Source organism: Xyrauchen texanus, chromosome 46, assembly GCF_025860055.1.
Source record: "Xyrauchen texanus isolate HMW12.3.18 chromosome 46, RBS_HiC_50CHRs, whole genome shotgun sequence".
NCBI classification, from domain to species: Eukaryota; Metazoa; Chordata; class Actinopteri; order Cypriniformes; family Catostomidae; genus Xyrauchen; species Xyrauchen texanus.
The window spans coordinates 17,726,778-17,744,617 of NC_068321.1; the positions used below are offsets into that span (position 1 = coordinate 17,726,778).

Below are 17,840 nucleotides of genomic sequence, written 5' to 3' on the forward strand. Positions count from 1 at the left end.
TATCAATTTTGAACTTGACTGACCTGCCCTGTATAGGCAGAGTAACACACCACCTGTCCTCAGAAGCAGACTCATTCATTACAGTCCTGAGGAAAAATGTATCACAAGACTCAGTGTCACACACTACCAGCTCTTTGACATTTTACGTTTTACATGCAATGGCAAAATGTCCTAACTTATTGCATCTCCTACATCGCTTATTTCGTGCAGGGCAATTATTCTCTGTGTGTGCATGATTGCAGCGTGTGCAGTATATGGCTTGTTTCCTCTCACCACCCCTTTCCTTATATGGTGGACCCATATAGCACTTTGTGCCTTTCCGTTGTCCGTGCTGCACTGCGTTCACTTCAGCGTCTGCTCCCCCGCTCACATTTTGGGTCTTAATTAGCTCAGACTGCTGTGCGATCCAACCGCTTTGTCCAAAGTCAGTTCAGATTCTATTGGGAAACATCATGATCTACAATCCCTATGATGACTCTGTCCCTTATTTGTTCCTCTTTGCTCGCACCGAACTCACAGTATTCAGCCAATTCATAGAGGCATCTCCCAAAAGCCTCAACAGTCTCTCCTGATCTCTGTGTGCGCTGGTGAAAACAGGCCCTCTCATGTATAACATTTCTCTGGGGAACTAAATATTCAATAAATTGGCCAACAACAGTCTTGTAATTATTTGCATGCGAAGCTTCGTCAAACATAAATGATCCAAATATAGCTTCGGCATCTTTAACCATTTCATAAATCTGAGAATTGACTTGTACTTCACCGCTTTCCTTGTTCAGCTTCGTTGCGATGCGAAACCGGGAGAACCGCTGGATCCATGCAGGCCAGATCGCAGGCTGTGCGAAGTTGAAAGCCTCTGGTGCGTTAAACTTGGACATTATACCACTCAAAACAAGGCGAATTAGATCGTGGGTGCAACGTACACTTCTGACACCATGTCACGAGAGGGAACAACGACGTTATTTAACAACTATGCATTTATTGAACATACTGTATGAGCTACACATTTAAGTGAACTGTCCAAATTCCCCCTGGCTCCTCATATACCTCAGGGTGGAGTTCCCGCCAATACAGGTACAATTTGATTGGCCAACATAATACGGCTGGTTCCACACAACGCATTAACCCCAACCCCAACCCTAACCGTTAGTGCGTTAAATATATAACCTTAAATGGAAAATGCAACCTCCGAATCAAGCTCATCATTGATTATGTGAATGCTGATTTGTTCCTTTTTATCATGAGACTAGAACCAATTTGTTTGAGGCCGTTATGCGCTAGTAGTGCCACAGGCAAAAGTAAACACATTTGAATTGGTGCAAACATGATGTCAGTCGAATCAGGTTGAATTCAGCCTCCTTTGTGATCATATTGTGGCTAAAGAAATTATGTTTTAGCCCAATGTTTAGTTTTTGAGTTGTGAGCTTACAGTCTAAATTGAATCATATTTAAATGATTTGGTGCTTCCTTCAGATTTCTAAGAATTAAGAAATTGTTGAGCGATTTAACAGATTTAGCTTTTTTTCTGGTCACAAAATGCATCAACATTTAAAGAAAAAATTATATTGGAAGGGTGTGTTGATTAAAAGTATTATAATTTATTAAAATTTATTTGGTGGAGGGAGACTTTAATAGGCCCATAGGGGGGTTACAGGGATATTGTGAAGATATAGGGGCAATAGTTATAGTACAAATTAAGATAATGCTTACTTAAAACAACTACTTCAGAAAAGGGTGCAGGATTTCCTGTTAATTTCATACATATTTGGCATTTTATAATATTTTAAGTATTCTACAAACAAATTAATCTCCATTGTGACTGGATCACTCGATGTGAGTCCAAATCTATTCGCCCCACTTAAGAAAACCATTGCATTTTATGGGGGCCTTTAGCTCCTGCAATAGGGGGATATTTACCGCAAATACTATAATTTCACTTACTGGACAGTTATTTAAAAAACCTTGAACAAAAATGAAAATGATAAATAAGTATTTTGTCTCAAACCAAATTCATTATAGGGTTTTTCATTAGCTACATACATTTGCAACATTTAAAATAAATCTTAATAATTAAATCAAATTGCCTCATGATCAACCTTTAGACACCACACAAAGATCTCATGGATCAGGAAACTTTTGCAGTGCATATATAGTGACAAACAGGTGTTTGGGAAAGTGCTGTTGTATTTTTTGTTCCTATTTAGTGTTTTGGGAGAAAATAAAATCAAATGAGCCTTTTTCCCCTTGGGGCCTTTAGCCCCATTGTACCCTATTTACATCACTCTAAAGTTTCCATAATTGCCCTGGTAGACACTAAAAACATGTATTTACAGCGTCACGTTAAGAGGTATAATGCTGAAGTTCAGGCAGAAGTTCAGCAGAGAGCAAGACCACACATTCCCCCATTCATCTCTCTGACTAGCCCTACCTCAAATTTTTGGGGCAAAAATTTTGCACTTTGGAACAGGGAGCAATTATTCCTTACTTGACATAGATGTAGTCGTCATATTCTAGTTTACGCAAGCTCTACTTTAGTTTAAGACATATTCATTTTAACATTCATTTTTGTACAAATCAAGTGTCCAGTCATTGTAGATGATATAAGTGTTATAAGACGCATGATTAAGAAAATCGTTTTTAATCACTATTTTTGTTCTTTTCCAGTAAAGCTATCAAAACAATGCTTAAAACAAGATACATTTACTAAACTGTGAGACCTATGTATTGTTTATTTTTCTTATCAACTGGAGATGTTTCTTTTTCTTGTTTTAAGCATCGAACTCACAACATTTTGTCAGATTTATGTTTAAAAAATGCAAATGTGAAATTAATTAAGAAAAATAAACTTAATTCAAAATATATTTTCTAACAGCAAATCATATAAGTTTGCACAATTATGCTTCTCAAGTAAATGTGTATTATTTTAAGGATCTTTAGATATTTTTTACTAGAAAACAAGAAAATATACTAATGAAGAAAATGTGACCTGCTCCATCATTTTGAGTCACTGACCCCAGAAAAACATTTGAAGTTTTATGCATTAAAATTAAAAAAGAAAGTCTCAGCATTAATGACAATTATTAATTTTCTATTCCATAAGTTTGTTGAGATGTAATTGTTTAAAAAAAAAAAAATTGATTCAAAATAACTGGGCAGGCCACAAACGATTTTGTGCAGTGCAAAGACATCTTTTAAATGTTGATTGTAGTTCCTGCTTTTTGAATACTCATAAGCTCATGTTATAGTAAATCTCATATAGGCTACTTTATTTTAGCTAAGCAAAATAACAAAACTATTCTCCCCCTTTAAACACAAGCAGCCATGGAGCAGGTTATGAGAGCGACCCCAGCACGCCCATGGTCTACAGCTGCAGCGCACAATACCGCATCCACACTCACGGCGTCTTCAGAGGCATTCAGGTCAGTATATCCCTGCTCACAGCCCACTAGAGTTCACTCTCAGGACACACAAAGTTTCACTGTCCTCTTGAGATGTGCTCATACTGGGCCAAGGTCAGTCCATGGCACACACAGACACACACAGACTGACACACACCTCATACACAACCCTCAATAAAAGGTTGATTGTATAACTAGCTAAAATTATGTACTGCTAAAAAATAAAATAAAATGAGATTTTGAAGTGTGATACAAAGTCTTAAATAACTAATATAAAAAGAGACAGATGCAATTTAAAAAGAAGGCGAAAAAAGAGTGTGACGCAATGAGAAGGTTATGCGAGAGGAAACAGCCCCCTTCCAGAATAGCAGAGACATTTGAAAGGCATTTGAGGATGAAAAGGCAAGAGGAATCACTTTAAAAAGTCCATTAGCCATAAAGCTGTAGTTTCCAGTTGCCTGCTGCTCATGCATATAAATCATTAGGTCTTAATTAATGTCTGTCAGCGGTCTTAAAGCAGTAAAGAAGAGATACACCAGAGCTGTTCTTGTTCAGAATGGGATGCCTTTCTTCACTTCTTTGTTTACTTTCTCACTCTTTGTTGTATTAGAGATTGATGAGCCTTATAATGATTTAGATAGATAGATAGATAGATAGATAGATAGATAGATAGATAGATAGATAGATAGATAGATAGATAGACGGACAGACGGATGGACAGACAGACAGACAGACAGACAGACAGACAGAAAGAAAGAAAGATAGAAAGAAAGAAAGATAGAAAGAAAGTTTAAGGTTTGTGCAAAATCTGATGATCCATGTTATCCCAGCATGATTTGAGAAAGATAGATAGATAGATAGATAGATAGATAGATAGATAGATAGATAGATAGATAGATAGATAGATAGATAGATAGATAGACAGACGGATGGATGGACAGACAGACAGGCAGAGAGACGGACAGACGGACAGAAAGTTTAAAGTTTGTGCAAAATCTTATGATCCATGTTATCCCAGCATGATTTGAAAATGTACAATAGAGCATCTTGTGTGCTTTAATGGAAGCAAATATAATTTTTTTACTTTCCAAGATCCTAAAACCTTTTCATTTATTTTCAGGTTTAATCTCTGACTTTTGGACCCCAAATATAGACTATATAGCTAATCTGAACTTGACCTTCACCAACAAATCAAACGTAGCTTGTTAGCCCGCTGGGGTGTATGGCTTTGCTTGTTGTGTTATCATCCCTGTGGGGTCAGTGCTGTATATAAGTCTGGCACTACAGCTGTAGAACAGTTTAGTAATTTACTTATCAATAGCACTTAACACACATTCATTACCATGCCAGCGTACGGAAACGCCATTATGCTAAGCGATGCTTAATTAAGAGCAGATGGGCTTTAGCAGTGGGCAAATGAGGGGAACGGGAGGATGGGGGGAGTGAAGCAGTGAAAAAGGGTCTGGCTAATGTCCGTGACTAACAGTTCACAGTTAGAGCCCATATCAGTGGCATGGGTAAATCTGAATGATCATTTCACAGCTAATTCTGCAGTAATGAACCGATTGGGCATGCTAATCATTAGTGTTGTCCCCCCTGGTTAGAATCGTCATGCTATTGCACAGGCTTTGAACATGGATTTTATATTGCCCACTGTTTATAGCAACATGATTTTAATTTTGGCGATTTTCTCACAGGATGTGCGACGAGTTCCAGGCATTACCCCTGCCATAGTGCGTTCCTCTGAGACCAACGAGAAAAGGCCGTTCATGTGCGCCTACCCGGGCTGCAACAAAAGATACTTTAAACTGTCTCACTTACAGATGCATAGTCGTAAACACACAGGTAAACATTTTTAAGTGCATGTTCCTATTAGTGCATCCACTCAAACTGTGTCAAGGGTTGTTTATGCATGTCAGTGAATTTTTTTTATTTTAACGTCATGATTTTAGATTTAAATGTACTGTTCATATACACTCACTGAGCAATTTATTAGGAACACCTGTACACCTATTTTTCATGCAATTATCTAATCAGCCAATCGCATGGCAGCAGTGCAATGCATACAATCACGCAGATACATGTCAGGAGTTTCAGCTAATGTTCACATCAGCCATCAGAATCTCAGTGATTTCAACCATGGCATGATTGTTGGTGCCAGACAGGCTGGTTTATGTATTTCTGTAACTGCTGATCTTCTGGGATTTTCACGCACAAACGTCTCTAGAGTTTAGAATGGTGCCAAAACCAAAAAAACATCCAGTTCTGTAGATGGAAACAGCTTGTTGATGAGAGAGGTCAATGGAGAATGGCCAGACTTGTTCGAGCTGACAGAAAATCTATGGAGGTGGATGGGCTACTACAGCAGAAGGCGATGTCAGGCACTTTATTAGGACCATAGTGTTCCTAATAAAGTGCTCAGTGAGTGTGTGTTTAAAGGGAAGTATATATAATGGTTCCTATAACTGGTCACCATTTATTTTAAGTTTTTCACCATTTTTAATGACTTTTTGCTTTAACTAGGTCATTTTAAATGCTCCTGCAGAGTGATTTTGCAAATACATTTTAAAAGTATAAATATTCCATGTGGTCTCTCACTTAATATAAAGAATAAAAAATACACCATCCATCCATCCATCCATCCATCCATCTTCAACCGCTTATCCGAAGTCGGGTCGCGGGGGCAGCTGCTCCAGCAGGGGGCCCCAAACTTCCCTATCCCGAGCCACATTAACCAGCTCTGACTGGGCGACCCCGAGGCGTTCCCAGGCCAGTGTGGAGATGTAATCTCTCCACCTAGTCCTGGGTCTTCCCCGAGGCCTCCTCCCAGCTGGACGTGCCTGAAACACCTCCCTAGGGAGGCGGCCATGGGGCATCCTTACCAGATGCCCAAACCACCTCAACTGACTCCTTTCAACGCAAAGGAGCAGCGGCTCTACTCCGAGCTCCTCACGGATGACTGAGCTCCTCACCCTATCTCTAAGGGAGAAGCCCGCCACCCTTCTGAGGAAGCCCATTTCGGCCGCTTGTACTCGCGACCTAGTTCTTTCATTACCTTTACATTCTTGTCATTTCATTACATTAAAAAATACACTTTACACAAAAATGTATAAACAATATATGATTATAATAAATATAAATAATAAAACATTAATAAACAATAAAATAGATAATTGTATTACAAATAAATATAATTATTTATAAGATTTTAATTTGTTATATGTTTTACAATATTAATTATAAAATATTTAGAAAATGTTGCTTTTAGGTTAATTATTGCATGTCACACTACAATTCTGCAATTCTGTAACGGCTTATATTTAATGTCAACTACCCATAATTCTAATATAATCAATAAAATGTGTTTGGTTGTATTAAACTCATAGGGGAGAAACCTTATCAGTGTGACTTCACAGACTGTGGTCGCAGATTCTCCAGATCAGACCAGCTAAAAAGGCACCAGAGAAGACACACAGGTTTGCCTCCATGTGCCTTATATTCTCTATATTTTCCTATTTTCCTCTTGTACTTTTCCTTAGCATATGGAACTATTCGGTAGAGGATAAAAAGGCTTATTTTAGATCTTCCATCAATAGAACCCTCAACCCTATATCTAAGTCCCCTAAAAATCTCCCTACAATATCTCAAAACACATTGACTGCCACAAAAAGCAGAATTACACTAATGCTTTCATTCGGTCCCCCACATCACCTACAAAACAAATGTGATAGCATTATGTAGTCTGCTTTAAGCTTGGGTAATGATTACATATTCACTTGCATTCCAAGTGTTTTAAAATCTTACATGCACTTTAACAAGTTTTATGAGTTTCTGAATCAGCCACATATAGTGAACGTGTTTGCTGATGTATTGCTATACTGAATATCTTCTCTTTGGACATTGAATCTTGGTTGCACATACTTAATTTGAGACAATTCTTTCAGTCTGACACCTTTTGGCATGGCCTCTTTTCTGGCTTCTTCTGTAGCCTGTACTCTCTCCTTGTGTGTGTGTGTGACCACACATGTATGTTCCTGTGTGTGTGTGTGTAGGCGTTAAGCCATTCCAGTGCGAAACCTGTCAGAGAAAGTTCTCACGGTCAGACCACCTTAAGACCCACACCCGGACACATACAGGTAAAACAAGTGCGTAAACCTTTTAATTTTTTCACAATTCGCTCCTCTCTTTACACTCTTTTATGAATATTCAAAGGTCACTGTTTTCTTAAAGGGATAGTACATCCAAAAATGACAATTCTGTTATCATTGTCTCACCCTAATGTTGTATGAGCTTCTTTTCTCTGAGTAACAGTTAAGGAATGTTATGGTCTGACAGCCTCAGTCACCATTCACTTTAATTGGGGCAGTGGTGGCTCAGTGGTTGAGGCTCAGGGTTACTGACTAGAAGGTCGGGGGTTCAAGCCCCAGCACCACCAAGATGCCACTGTTGGGCCCTTGAGCAAGGCACTTAACTCCAGGTTGCTCCAGGGGGATTGTCCCTGTAATAATGCACTGTAAGTTGCTTTGGATAAAAGCGTCTGCCAAATGCATAAATGTAAATGTAAATTGTATGGAAAAAAGATGCAATTAAAATGAATGGTGACTGAAGCTGTCATTCTGCCTAACATCTCCTTTTGTGATCCATGGGTGAAAGAAAGTCATACAGGTTTGGAACATCATGTGGGTGAGTAAATGATGACAGAATTTTCATTTTTGAGTGATCTATACCTTTATGCACTATGCTTTCAGTTTGTACTGAAAAATCAGCTGACCTTTGGCCTGAATTACTCTAAAGTGACCTAATTATTATTTTATCATGATGATATTCCTTTAAATTCTCTGTTTATAGTTTCAGATTCCATTGTAATGTCTTTATCCTCTTTATCTCTCTCGTCCCAGGTGAAAAACCATTCAACTGCAGATGGCCAAACTGTCAGAAAAAGTTTGCCAGGTCTGATGAGCTTGTACGGCACCACAACATGCACCAGAGGAATTTGACGAAGTTGCAGCTGGCCATCTGATTGAACTGTTCTTTCTTTGTAATAGTACTAATCCTAAAGTGGCACTTTGAAAAAATTATTTCATGGAGTGCAAGAGGCTGAAATGCCTGTTTATCTGCATGTGCAGCATCCCCTAATGGCAACTCGTAACTGGCCCTAATACACCATCACAGTGTCAATATTAAAATGTCTGTTTCCAATGAGGGAACCTTATCATGTCTTTTATGAGATTTTTGATTGAGATGTGCAATATTATGTACATCTAACAGTTAATTTAGTTGTTCTCAGCAGTTTCCAGACTAATTTATTACGTTTTATTTTTTTGTAAATTAAAATGTAACTTTTTTTCTCCTGGTAAAACTCATTCGAACTTTATCCAACAGCTTTTGTATGTTGTATCTGAAATTGTGAACCACTCTCCACTTAAGTGCTTGTCCATGCCATTTGTAAAAATCCACTCTCTTTGACCTCCCCAGTTAATTTATGAGTAGGTCACACTGGCTATGTGGCTGAGCGTTTGTGGTCAAGTTGTAAATATTAGTTTCAATCCTCAGCCAACACCAAAAAATCTAACATGCAAAATTGGTAAAAATGACTCATAGGTAAAGGAAAGAAATGTGAAAAGTGTTTAGATGAAAATGTTTTTTGTTTTTCTTGTTTTTCAATGAGCTCTATTTGAATGTATATGTCTTATATATTTACATTCTGTTTTTTTGTTGTTGTTTTTTTTAAATAAAACTCTGCATTAACTAGATTATATTTGAAGCTCCAATCCTGCTCTGAATTTATCGCTGTTGGTTACAGTTGTAGAGAGAAAATCTTTAAATAGTTGTTGACCCTATATTGTTTATTTAAGCTGTTTTCATGTGTTTAAAAGCTTTACATTATAGCTTTTCCGATATGGCATAATTTATGTTGAGTTTATCTATTAGGCAGATGAACAGGGATTTTAAAATAAGTTACATTTTCCATGCTGTTTAAGTTCACTTATATTCGTAAAGGGATAGTTCCCCCCCCCCAAAAAATATTTGTTCTAAAAATGTTACTTTGAACCCATATGATTTTCTTTCTTCCGTGGAACCAAAAAATGAGATTTTAGACAGTATGATGGTCTCAGTCACCATTCACTCTCATTGCATTTTTTTCATACAATAAAAATGAATGGTGACTGAGGCTCTTATTCTGCCTTTGTGTTCCACGGACGAAGGTCATATGGGTTTGAAACATCATGAGTGTGGACAAATAAAGACATAATTAAACATTTTGGGCAAAGTATCCCTTTAAAGTGCTGAAAGAAATGATTTGGATATCAAATGAGGAGAGACATAACTTTTTCATTGTGAAACACTTCAAGTCATATAAAACCGAGATTTTGTTTCACTCATTAAAATCCCTCCTTTCAATTGTCCATACTCTAAATGAAAACACCCATGAAAATGTACAGCAATCTGCTGATATTTTAGCTTTATCTAGAACCCAAATCGTGGATGTCTAACCTTTTCCATCTTCAACAATTTGCGTGGCCCCCAGTATTGCATAAATCAGCATACTTCTCCACCCAATTACTCATGCCGAAAAGTCCCGCTATATCTCACAGAGACAGCGTTTAATCTCTATCCTAGATTTGCTTGGAGTGCCCTTTGAAGGGAAGGTGGCTGCTTTGTGTAACTCCGGCACAGTCCACTTCCAACAGACTTGGGGTGCATTTATACTCACCACTTTAATCGAAAAGATCATTGGTCTTTTGTCAGTGGAAATACAGGGATCTTCAAAGGAAGAAGGCGGATGAAACTTTAGTACTACAACAGCTTGGAATGACCAATGACTAGCAGTCTTGTTTTTGATAGTTCTTGGCCAGGGGACAAAAAATGCCATGCCAAGTTGATCCAAACTCATATGACTCTTTCTTTAGTAAAATACAAATGGAAACATTTGAAGAATGTACTGGCCACTCTTTTCCATGCAAAAACATTACATGCATTGCTTACTTTCCCAAAGCTGTCATTTGACTTCAGGAGACTTCAAGTTGCAAAGAGATGTTTTGTGGTGCTTTTGCATCCTTTATGAAGCTTGAAATCTCCAGTGCTGATTCATTGTAATTGCATGGTAAAACATGGTAAAATTGTCTAGTGTATTCTTTAAATATGTCTTCTTTAGTGTTGCATGGAAGAAAGAAAGTAATGCGGGTTTGGAACAACGTGATAGTGAGTAAATTACAGAATTTTCATTTTTGGGTGAACTTTATTTCTCATTCATTCTGTATACACTCCTTCATTTTTTCCTCATCTCACTGTAAAAAAAAAAGTCTAATCAGCAGCCTGTTTTTTGGCTCTGATACCATAAGATGAGAGAATCTCACACTCTCACTGAACTCTCTTCTCTGTGATCCTTCCTAAGGCTGATAAAAACTAAAGTCTCTAGCCTTGAAGTTTTAGAGGCATTTCAGTCCTGTCAGACATACGAAAGAAGCCTTAATTTGATAAAACAGTTGCTGAACCATCGAATAATACCTCGATTTTTGCTCCATCTTTCTCAATGCAATAAAAAGCTTTCTATCAGGAAGACTTGCAGACTTCAGTGAAATTTAAGATGACATTTATTTGATGAATATAAAACAGAAAAGTAATGTCTCTCTTTAGCGTAGGCCCCATCTGGCTGTCCGAAGAAGTTGTACGTGGAACCGTCATCCAGCAGGAGATAGGAGGCAGGGGCGAAGAGCCTACCCCAGTGCAGGATGGGACTCAACTGGTGGTGGTGGGGTGGTGGAGGTTGCCGTGTTAGCACACTGAAACAGCAATGTGATAGATTGAGAGCAGACTTATAAACACTGGCTTACATGTGATTTGCTGGGAATTACCCAGCTAATGGTGTGATGATGTACAGCTGCTAGTCTTCCGGCTAGAACTACGCTGCGCTTAAATTTCTTGGAAAACCTGTTGTGATTTCCTCCTTCTAGTACATTTAGAAAACACTCTTTTATTGATCTTCTAAAAAGAAGTTAACACATAAAATATTCTGCTTATGCTCTTGTTTAGATTCAGCCTGCCACATGCTTTAGATTAAATTTAGTTCAGAATAATGTACCTTTATGATGATCATTAACCAAGTTATTCCTTGGAGTGCCTTACAAATATATCACAACAGTATATTACAGTTAAAAAAAAAGTGACACAGTGCTACAGCATAATTAGAACCTAATATTTATTTTTGACCTGCTGGTCATCACTTTTTGTAAATGGAACCTCCATGAAAACATAAACTTTCTGATGATTTCTACAAACTTTATTATTCTTGTGCATAACCTTTACCTCTCAGAAAACTCCAAAAAGTGCAGTACCGGTTAAAGGTTTGGTCATAATGGTCATAACAAATTCATCACTGAATTTATGTTTTTCATATTCTTAAAAACCTTCTGATTGAAAGAATTATGCATAGAGGCTTGAAATTCAGTTTTGTAGATGAGCATAAAGTGCACCTATTTAAGTTTATAAAACAAACATTATAATTAAAGTGATGATTTGGACCGGATAGTAAAAGAAAGAAAGCAATCAAGTGCCCAGCATTCCTAGAACTCCTTCAATATGGTTTAAAAAAGCATCCCAGGTAGCATACCTGTGGATGGCTACTTTGAAGAAGTTAAAATATAGATTTTGATGTATATACATTTTTGGTCACTACAGTACATTACATAGATATTTCATAGTTTTGATTGCCATTATTCAAAAATGTGAATAAAATGAGCATGTTTGTCCAAACTATTGATGGGCGTACATAAAAAAAGTATGAACACCTTATATAAAGGTGAAGATCTTGGGATGAAAAAGCGCCCCACACAAGAGAACAGCTTGTATACTCTACGGGGCAATATTACTCTGATGACACCCTGAGCTGCTCCCTTGACCAGAGCAGCTGGCTGTGCCCACGACATCTTTATGACCCAAGAGGTGGTCGATCAGTGAGCCCATTCATTCATGGGATAAGATAAGGGAGAGAGGGAGTAATACATTATCAGTAGGAAAAGAGGTATGACTAAGAGTTAAGATGAGTTAGGCAGATCCCAGACACTCTGCCTCACATGAGCTTGTTTACCAGGAGGTTTGGTTAAGGAGATGGGCAGCCATTATGGGATTAGATGTGGCTAGCTGGTGAGGTTGTCAGGGCTAATTGTGGTGTAATTCCATCTTTGGGTTGTTATTTAAGATGAACAAAAGATTATCTTTTTTCATTTATTATGTGATTATCTTCCTTGTGCTAAAGCATAGGCTAACATTAACATTTATGCCATTATGGACACCACAGAATGTCCAGATCTCTGGCCTTAAAATCTGATTGGACGTTACAGAGGTCTATAATACCTGGAGAAAGCTATCCATTATTATTCCCATTCAGCTCTGTCACAGCACTAGACTCTGTAAACAGCAAACAGAAATGTGTCTACGGTCTTTGATGTTTTCTGCCTGTCAATCATTCTGCATGTTCTCATAGTGTTGTAGTTGCAGCGGATCACTGAGGATGCTATTTTGCTACTGTTGTTTTTGATAACTGCTTTTGCTCAGTGTCGGTCTCAACCAAGCTCCAATACTTCCAGAGAAGTTATTCACCGTTCTTCGTTCAAGGGTAAAACTAAGTATACAGATGTAGTCAAATTTGCACCAGCTCGCTAATAAATGCACGCCGGTGTGTTCATGTTGACTGATCTTGACCAGGCTAGCTGTTACGTACCACCAAAACGAACTGAAAAACACAACTTTTTGTCCAGAGTTTGTTCTAAATTACGTCACCATAATTTGATTTCATAGAAAGTATAGTATATCGGGCTGTTTTTACTGAAATTTGAATCACTGCCCCCAGTGCTATTTTGAACTTATATGAACTTATGGTCACAAATTTGTTCCAGTTACCGGATAAATGTCCACAGAGAGGTGCCAAATGCGAGTTGTATTTTTAGTTGTAAATTATGTAATACAGTCAACAGAAATGCACATTTACACCCAGACCTCAGTGGAGTAAAAATGTAACCTAAATTCCGAAACATACTTCACGAAAATATGCGAACACAGACGTGAGCACTTGGCCAACACATGGCCCATACGTGGTCCCATTGTACATACTTTGCTATGGCGGTTACAAACCTCAAGGGGGAGATAGAGTATGTTTTAGGCGCCACGAAACTGAATCACGAATATTTGACTCTGTGGTCCAGTTGCGGCATCTCCACTGCGGACAACTTTCCATTTCTTCCTGGCTCACACAAATCGGTCCTGTAATTGTTTCCATTTTCACTTTACAGCATTGTTATCAGAATTTAGGGAAGCTGCAATTTCTTGCCAAGCATTTATAATCGCAGTTTTATTCGAATGTAGAGGGGATGAGGGGTTGTAAATATGTTTGTTTAATCTAACATATTCGGCAAGACTCTCCTCAAATTGCTGCTCCTTTATGACATTTGTTGACTGAAAACAGAAAATCCGTTCTAGCGCCCCTTGGGGCAACGCAGAGAATGCAGCGCATACTTACATCGGGTTATGAATTGAGTGCTGACACATTTCACTATGCAACGATGTGTGGAATCGAGCTTGCGTAGCAAGGTGCGTCTGCATTCGCGTACTTGCGTGAAGTGTGTTTGGACCATTGGAGGGAAAATGTAATCTCCAAATTGCATTGATTATTTTCTGGTTTCCACAAGACCAGAACCCATGTATCTGAGGCTGTTTGAGCAATACAATATCAGTAGTGCTAGAGTGAAACATGTTCCACATGAATTGATGCAAAAATATGTGATGGGGGATGCTGTTTGTCAGTAATTCGGTGAATGGGGTTGATATCAGTGTTCATGAACTTTCAGAAGCAACTTGTTTCCCCAACAACTGGTGCAAGCTCCAGCAAAACTGCACCTGCAAACAAACAATCTAAGATATACAAAAGTTAGAAAAGTCTAAGATAAGATTCAGAATTCACAAAAGGTGAAAGTGTGTGTTTGTGTGTGTGTGTGTGTGTGTGTGTGTGTGTGTGTGTGTGTGTGTGGGAAAAGCCCCCCCAACTGAACCAGACCTCTGGGGTAATGTTGTAATGGCAGTGGATGATCCACTGGATGTTAAGGCCCTGGTACAGCTCTCCTCACTGTTAACATAGAGGCTGCATTCCATCAGTCACAGCACATGATTTTCTCCTTCACCTTTCTCTCACTCTCTCTATCTCTCTCTCAAACCGACAAACGCAGTTTCTTCATTGTGCAATAGTTCTCCACCATCCTGGCGCTGTCATCAGTCTTACCTCTGCACTTCCTCAAGGTCTATACAGTATGAGGGTGAGATATGCTGCTTCTTGGACTTGGTGTGTTTGTGTGTGTGTTTAAGGCTGACCTTTAAAACCTTTAGACCATTAAAACGAATTAAAGCCCCAACTGTTTGAAATGTAATCTCCCAAAAGACCACCCCTCTTTAATTCCTTATTGAAACAAAATACCAAAAATGCCTTGGAATGTTTTAACAGTTAAGTAAGAAAAAGTTGATGTAACCCATAGCTGAGATTTTTTGTTCAAATATTGCAGTGCTAAGCTGAGGCTTAGACTCTCTAAAACACAAAAGACCATAAACTGGGTAAGCCAGTTTTGAGACATCCACACATCCACACTTAAAAAAGTTTACGGTTTGACGCAGAAAGAGTTTAAGAGCCTTATAATTTAGAAGAACCACAAAAAAGTTCCACAAAGAATTTCCTATTATCTAGTTCAGTTCTTTTCAGCATCTCATGCAGGAGAACCAAATTTAAGGAATATTCTGAATTTAAAACAACTTTAGCCCAACTGACAGCATTTGATGAATAAGACGTGATTACCACACTAAAAATTATAGAAAAAAATAATGTTGACTCGTTAATTAATGCTAACAATACAATCAAAGTAATTTAACAATTTAAATTCACAATTTTCATTTAACATAATGTTTTGATAATGACATAAAAATAGCAAGAAGAACTTTGAAGCATTATGAGATTAAAGTCGTAATATTTTGAGAATAAATCGAAAGGAATTTAACATAAAAGTGATGTGGTGGACAATAGCAAAGTGGAGCATCTGGGTCTTTACTTACAACACCACTAACCAGGGAGATTACTTGGCTATGCAACCGAGCTGAAGTTTTTCAAGCTCTCTGTTCATGAATGAGGTGTGCATTAGTATAGGAGTTTTAAACATGTGGGCGCCTGTCAAGGGAGGCGCGAGATGTAGGCTCACTCAAGTGAAGCGAAAAATAATTGGAACTGCTGTGAATTATATAAGTCTATGACTGGTGGATGCATTAAAATCTACTTGGTGTGTGGATTGTTAAAAATGAATTAAGATTAGAAATGAGGCTTATATATATAGGAATCAGGCTTGCATAATAAAACCGCAGTGCCTCTGATACAGAAAAGCTGCACCCTCATGAGAGAAAATAGAAAGTTCCCACACGAGGCATTCGTTATGATTTGTCTGATGAACTTCAACACGAACAGCAGGTAAAAGTCAAAGTGTGAACTGTCAGTTAATGCATGTTGGGCTCACTGATTGGAATTAATTTACATTTGAAGCCAGAATTAAAGCCTGCCTTGTTGCTTTTGTACCCTGAGGTAATTAACTTTTTTTTCTCATATCACAAAAAAACATTCGGGCTATTAACAAAAGATCTGGGGCTTTAGCCCTATCAGCCAGGGTCTAGCTATGCTGCTGGGGAGCCCCTGGATATGTCCCACCCAATCTTCCTTTTTCAATAGGAAGTTCGTAAACACAGTAAATACAACTGCGCTCCCCAAGCATTTTTTTGTTTCTGTCTTTAAGAGTGAAAAGTTCTTATTACAAAGGAGTACCAGTATGCTGCAGGTGAAACAAGGAGGGAATAACACAGACAACTGCTAAGTCAAAACAGTGTAGCTATTGATAGTCAATAGTTTTTTCTCCGTTACTTCTATATGTATAAATGGCATTGTAAGAAAAGTTGTTCAAATCAGGACTAACTTTAACCTTTCATTGTGAATTCAACGTACGTACACTGGCGGCCAAAAGTTTGGATTAATGTACAGATTTTGCTGTTTTGTAAGGAAATTGGTACTTTAATTCACCAAGTGGCATTCAACTGATCACAAAGTCAGGACAATCCTGATGTAAAAAACATCCTATTTGAAAAAGTCCTTTTTGATCAAATCTAGACAGGCTCCATTTCCAGAAGCCATCACTCCAACACCTTATCCTTGAGTAATCATGCTAAATTGCTAATTTGGTAATAGAAAATCACTTGCCATTATATCAAACACAGTTGAAAGCTATTTGATTCATTAAATGTAGCTTAACATTGTCTTTGTTTTTGTTTTTGAGATGCCACTGTATGCAATAGACTGGCATGTCTTAAGGTCAATAGTAGGTTAAATATGGCAAAAAATAATCACCAGTCAATCATTGTTATGAGGAATGATGGCTATACAATGCTTGAAATTGCCAAAACACTGACGATTTCATACAAAGGTGTACACTACAGACTTCAAAGACAAAGGACAACTGGCTCGAACAAGGACAGAAAGTGATGTGGAGGACCAGATGTACAACTAAACAAGAGGATAAGTACATCAGAGTCTCTAGTTTGAGAAATTGATGCCTCACATGTCCTCAGCTGACAGCTTCATTGATTTCTACCCGCTCAACACCAGTTTCATGCACAACAGTAAAGAGAAGACTCAGGGGTGCAGACTTATGGGAAGAATTGCAAAGAAAAAGACACTTTTGAAACAGAAAAACTAAAAGAAAAGAGTGGGCAAAGAAACACAGACATTGGCCAACAGATAATCGGAAAAGCATGTTATGGATCTTAACCCCATTGAGTTTTGTGGGATCAGCAAGACTGTAAGGTGCATAATAAGTGCCCGACAAGACAAGTCACATTTATGGCAAGTGTCACAGGATGCGTAGGGTGAAATGTCACCTGAGTATCTGGACAAACTGAATGTAGAGTAGACATGTAGCTAGAATGCCAAGGATCTGCAAAGCTGTCATTGCAGCACATGGAGAATTTTTGTAATTTAGTAATTTTTCTTTGGTGAATAAAAGTAACAATTCCATAAGAGCAAAATCTGTACATTATTCCAAACTTCTGGCTGGCGGTGTATGTTAAAACTTAATTTGTAAACTTTGATACACTATACAGATGTGCTCTCCAAACTTTTATTGCCACTAAAACTGATAGACATGAGAAAGCAAACAAAATCTAGATGATGAAGAGTCTTGCAGAAGGGTTTTTCTCCAGCTACAGCCCTAGAGGCCAGGAGGTTAGGCCGGGCAGATGTTCCTCACCCCTGGCCTCTCTAACTGGCACTTATCTCTGGAGAAAACAGAGAATAGGTTGTTCAGAAAATCCTTCTACTGTCTACACGTGTAATTGCTCTGAAACACCACCACCACAGCACTATAATTCACT

General features: G+C 38.1%; 1 protein-coding gene across 7 annotated transcripts in view; it reads left to right on the forward strand.

Annotated features, from left to right (window-relative positions):
- The window catches only part of wt1a (WT1 transcription factor a), a 28,533-nt gene extending 19,392 nt beyond the window's left edge, over positions 1 to 9,141 (forward strand). For 2 of the 7 annotated variants that reach the window (XM_052119744.1, XM_052119748.1), the window contains 5 exons: positions 3,317 to 3,419; positions 5,096 to 5,243; positions 6,785 to 6,874; positions 7,451 to 7,543; positions 8,297 to 9,141. In XM_052119744.1, coding sequence (XP_051975704.1) covers positions 3,317 to 3,419; positions 5,096 to 5,243; positions 6,785 to 6,874; positions 7,451 to 7,543; positions 8,297 to 8,418 — 556 coding nt within the window. In that variant the 3' untranslated portion in view covers positions 8,419 to 9,141. The remainder of the gene's footprint in view (positions 1 to 3,316; positions 3,420 to 5,095; positions 5,244 to 6,784; positions 6,875 to 7,450; positions 7,544 to 8,296) is intronic. The other 5 variants (XM_052119745.1, XM_052119749.1, XM_052119747.1 and 2 more) reach the window with 3 other exon arrangements.
- The last annotated feature ends 8,699 nt before the right edge of the window (positions 9,142 to 17,840 follow it).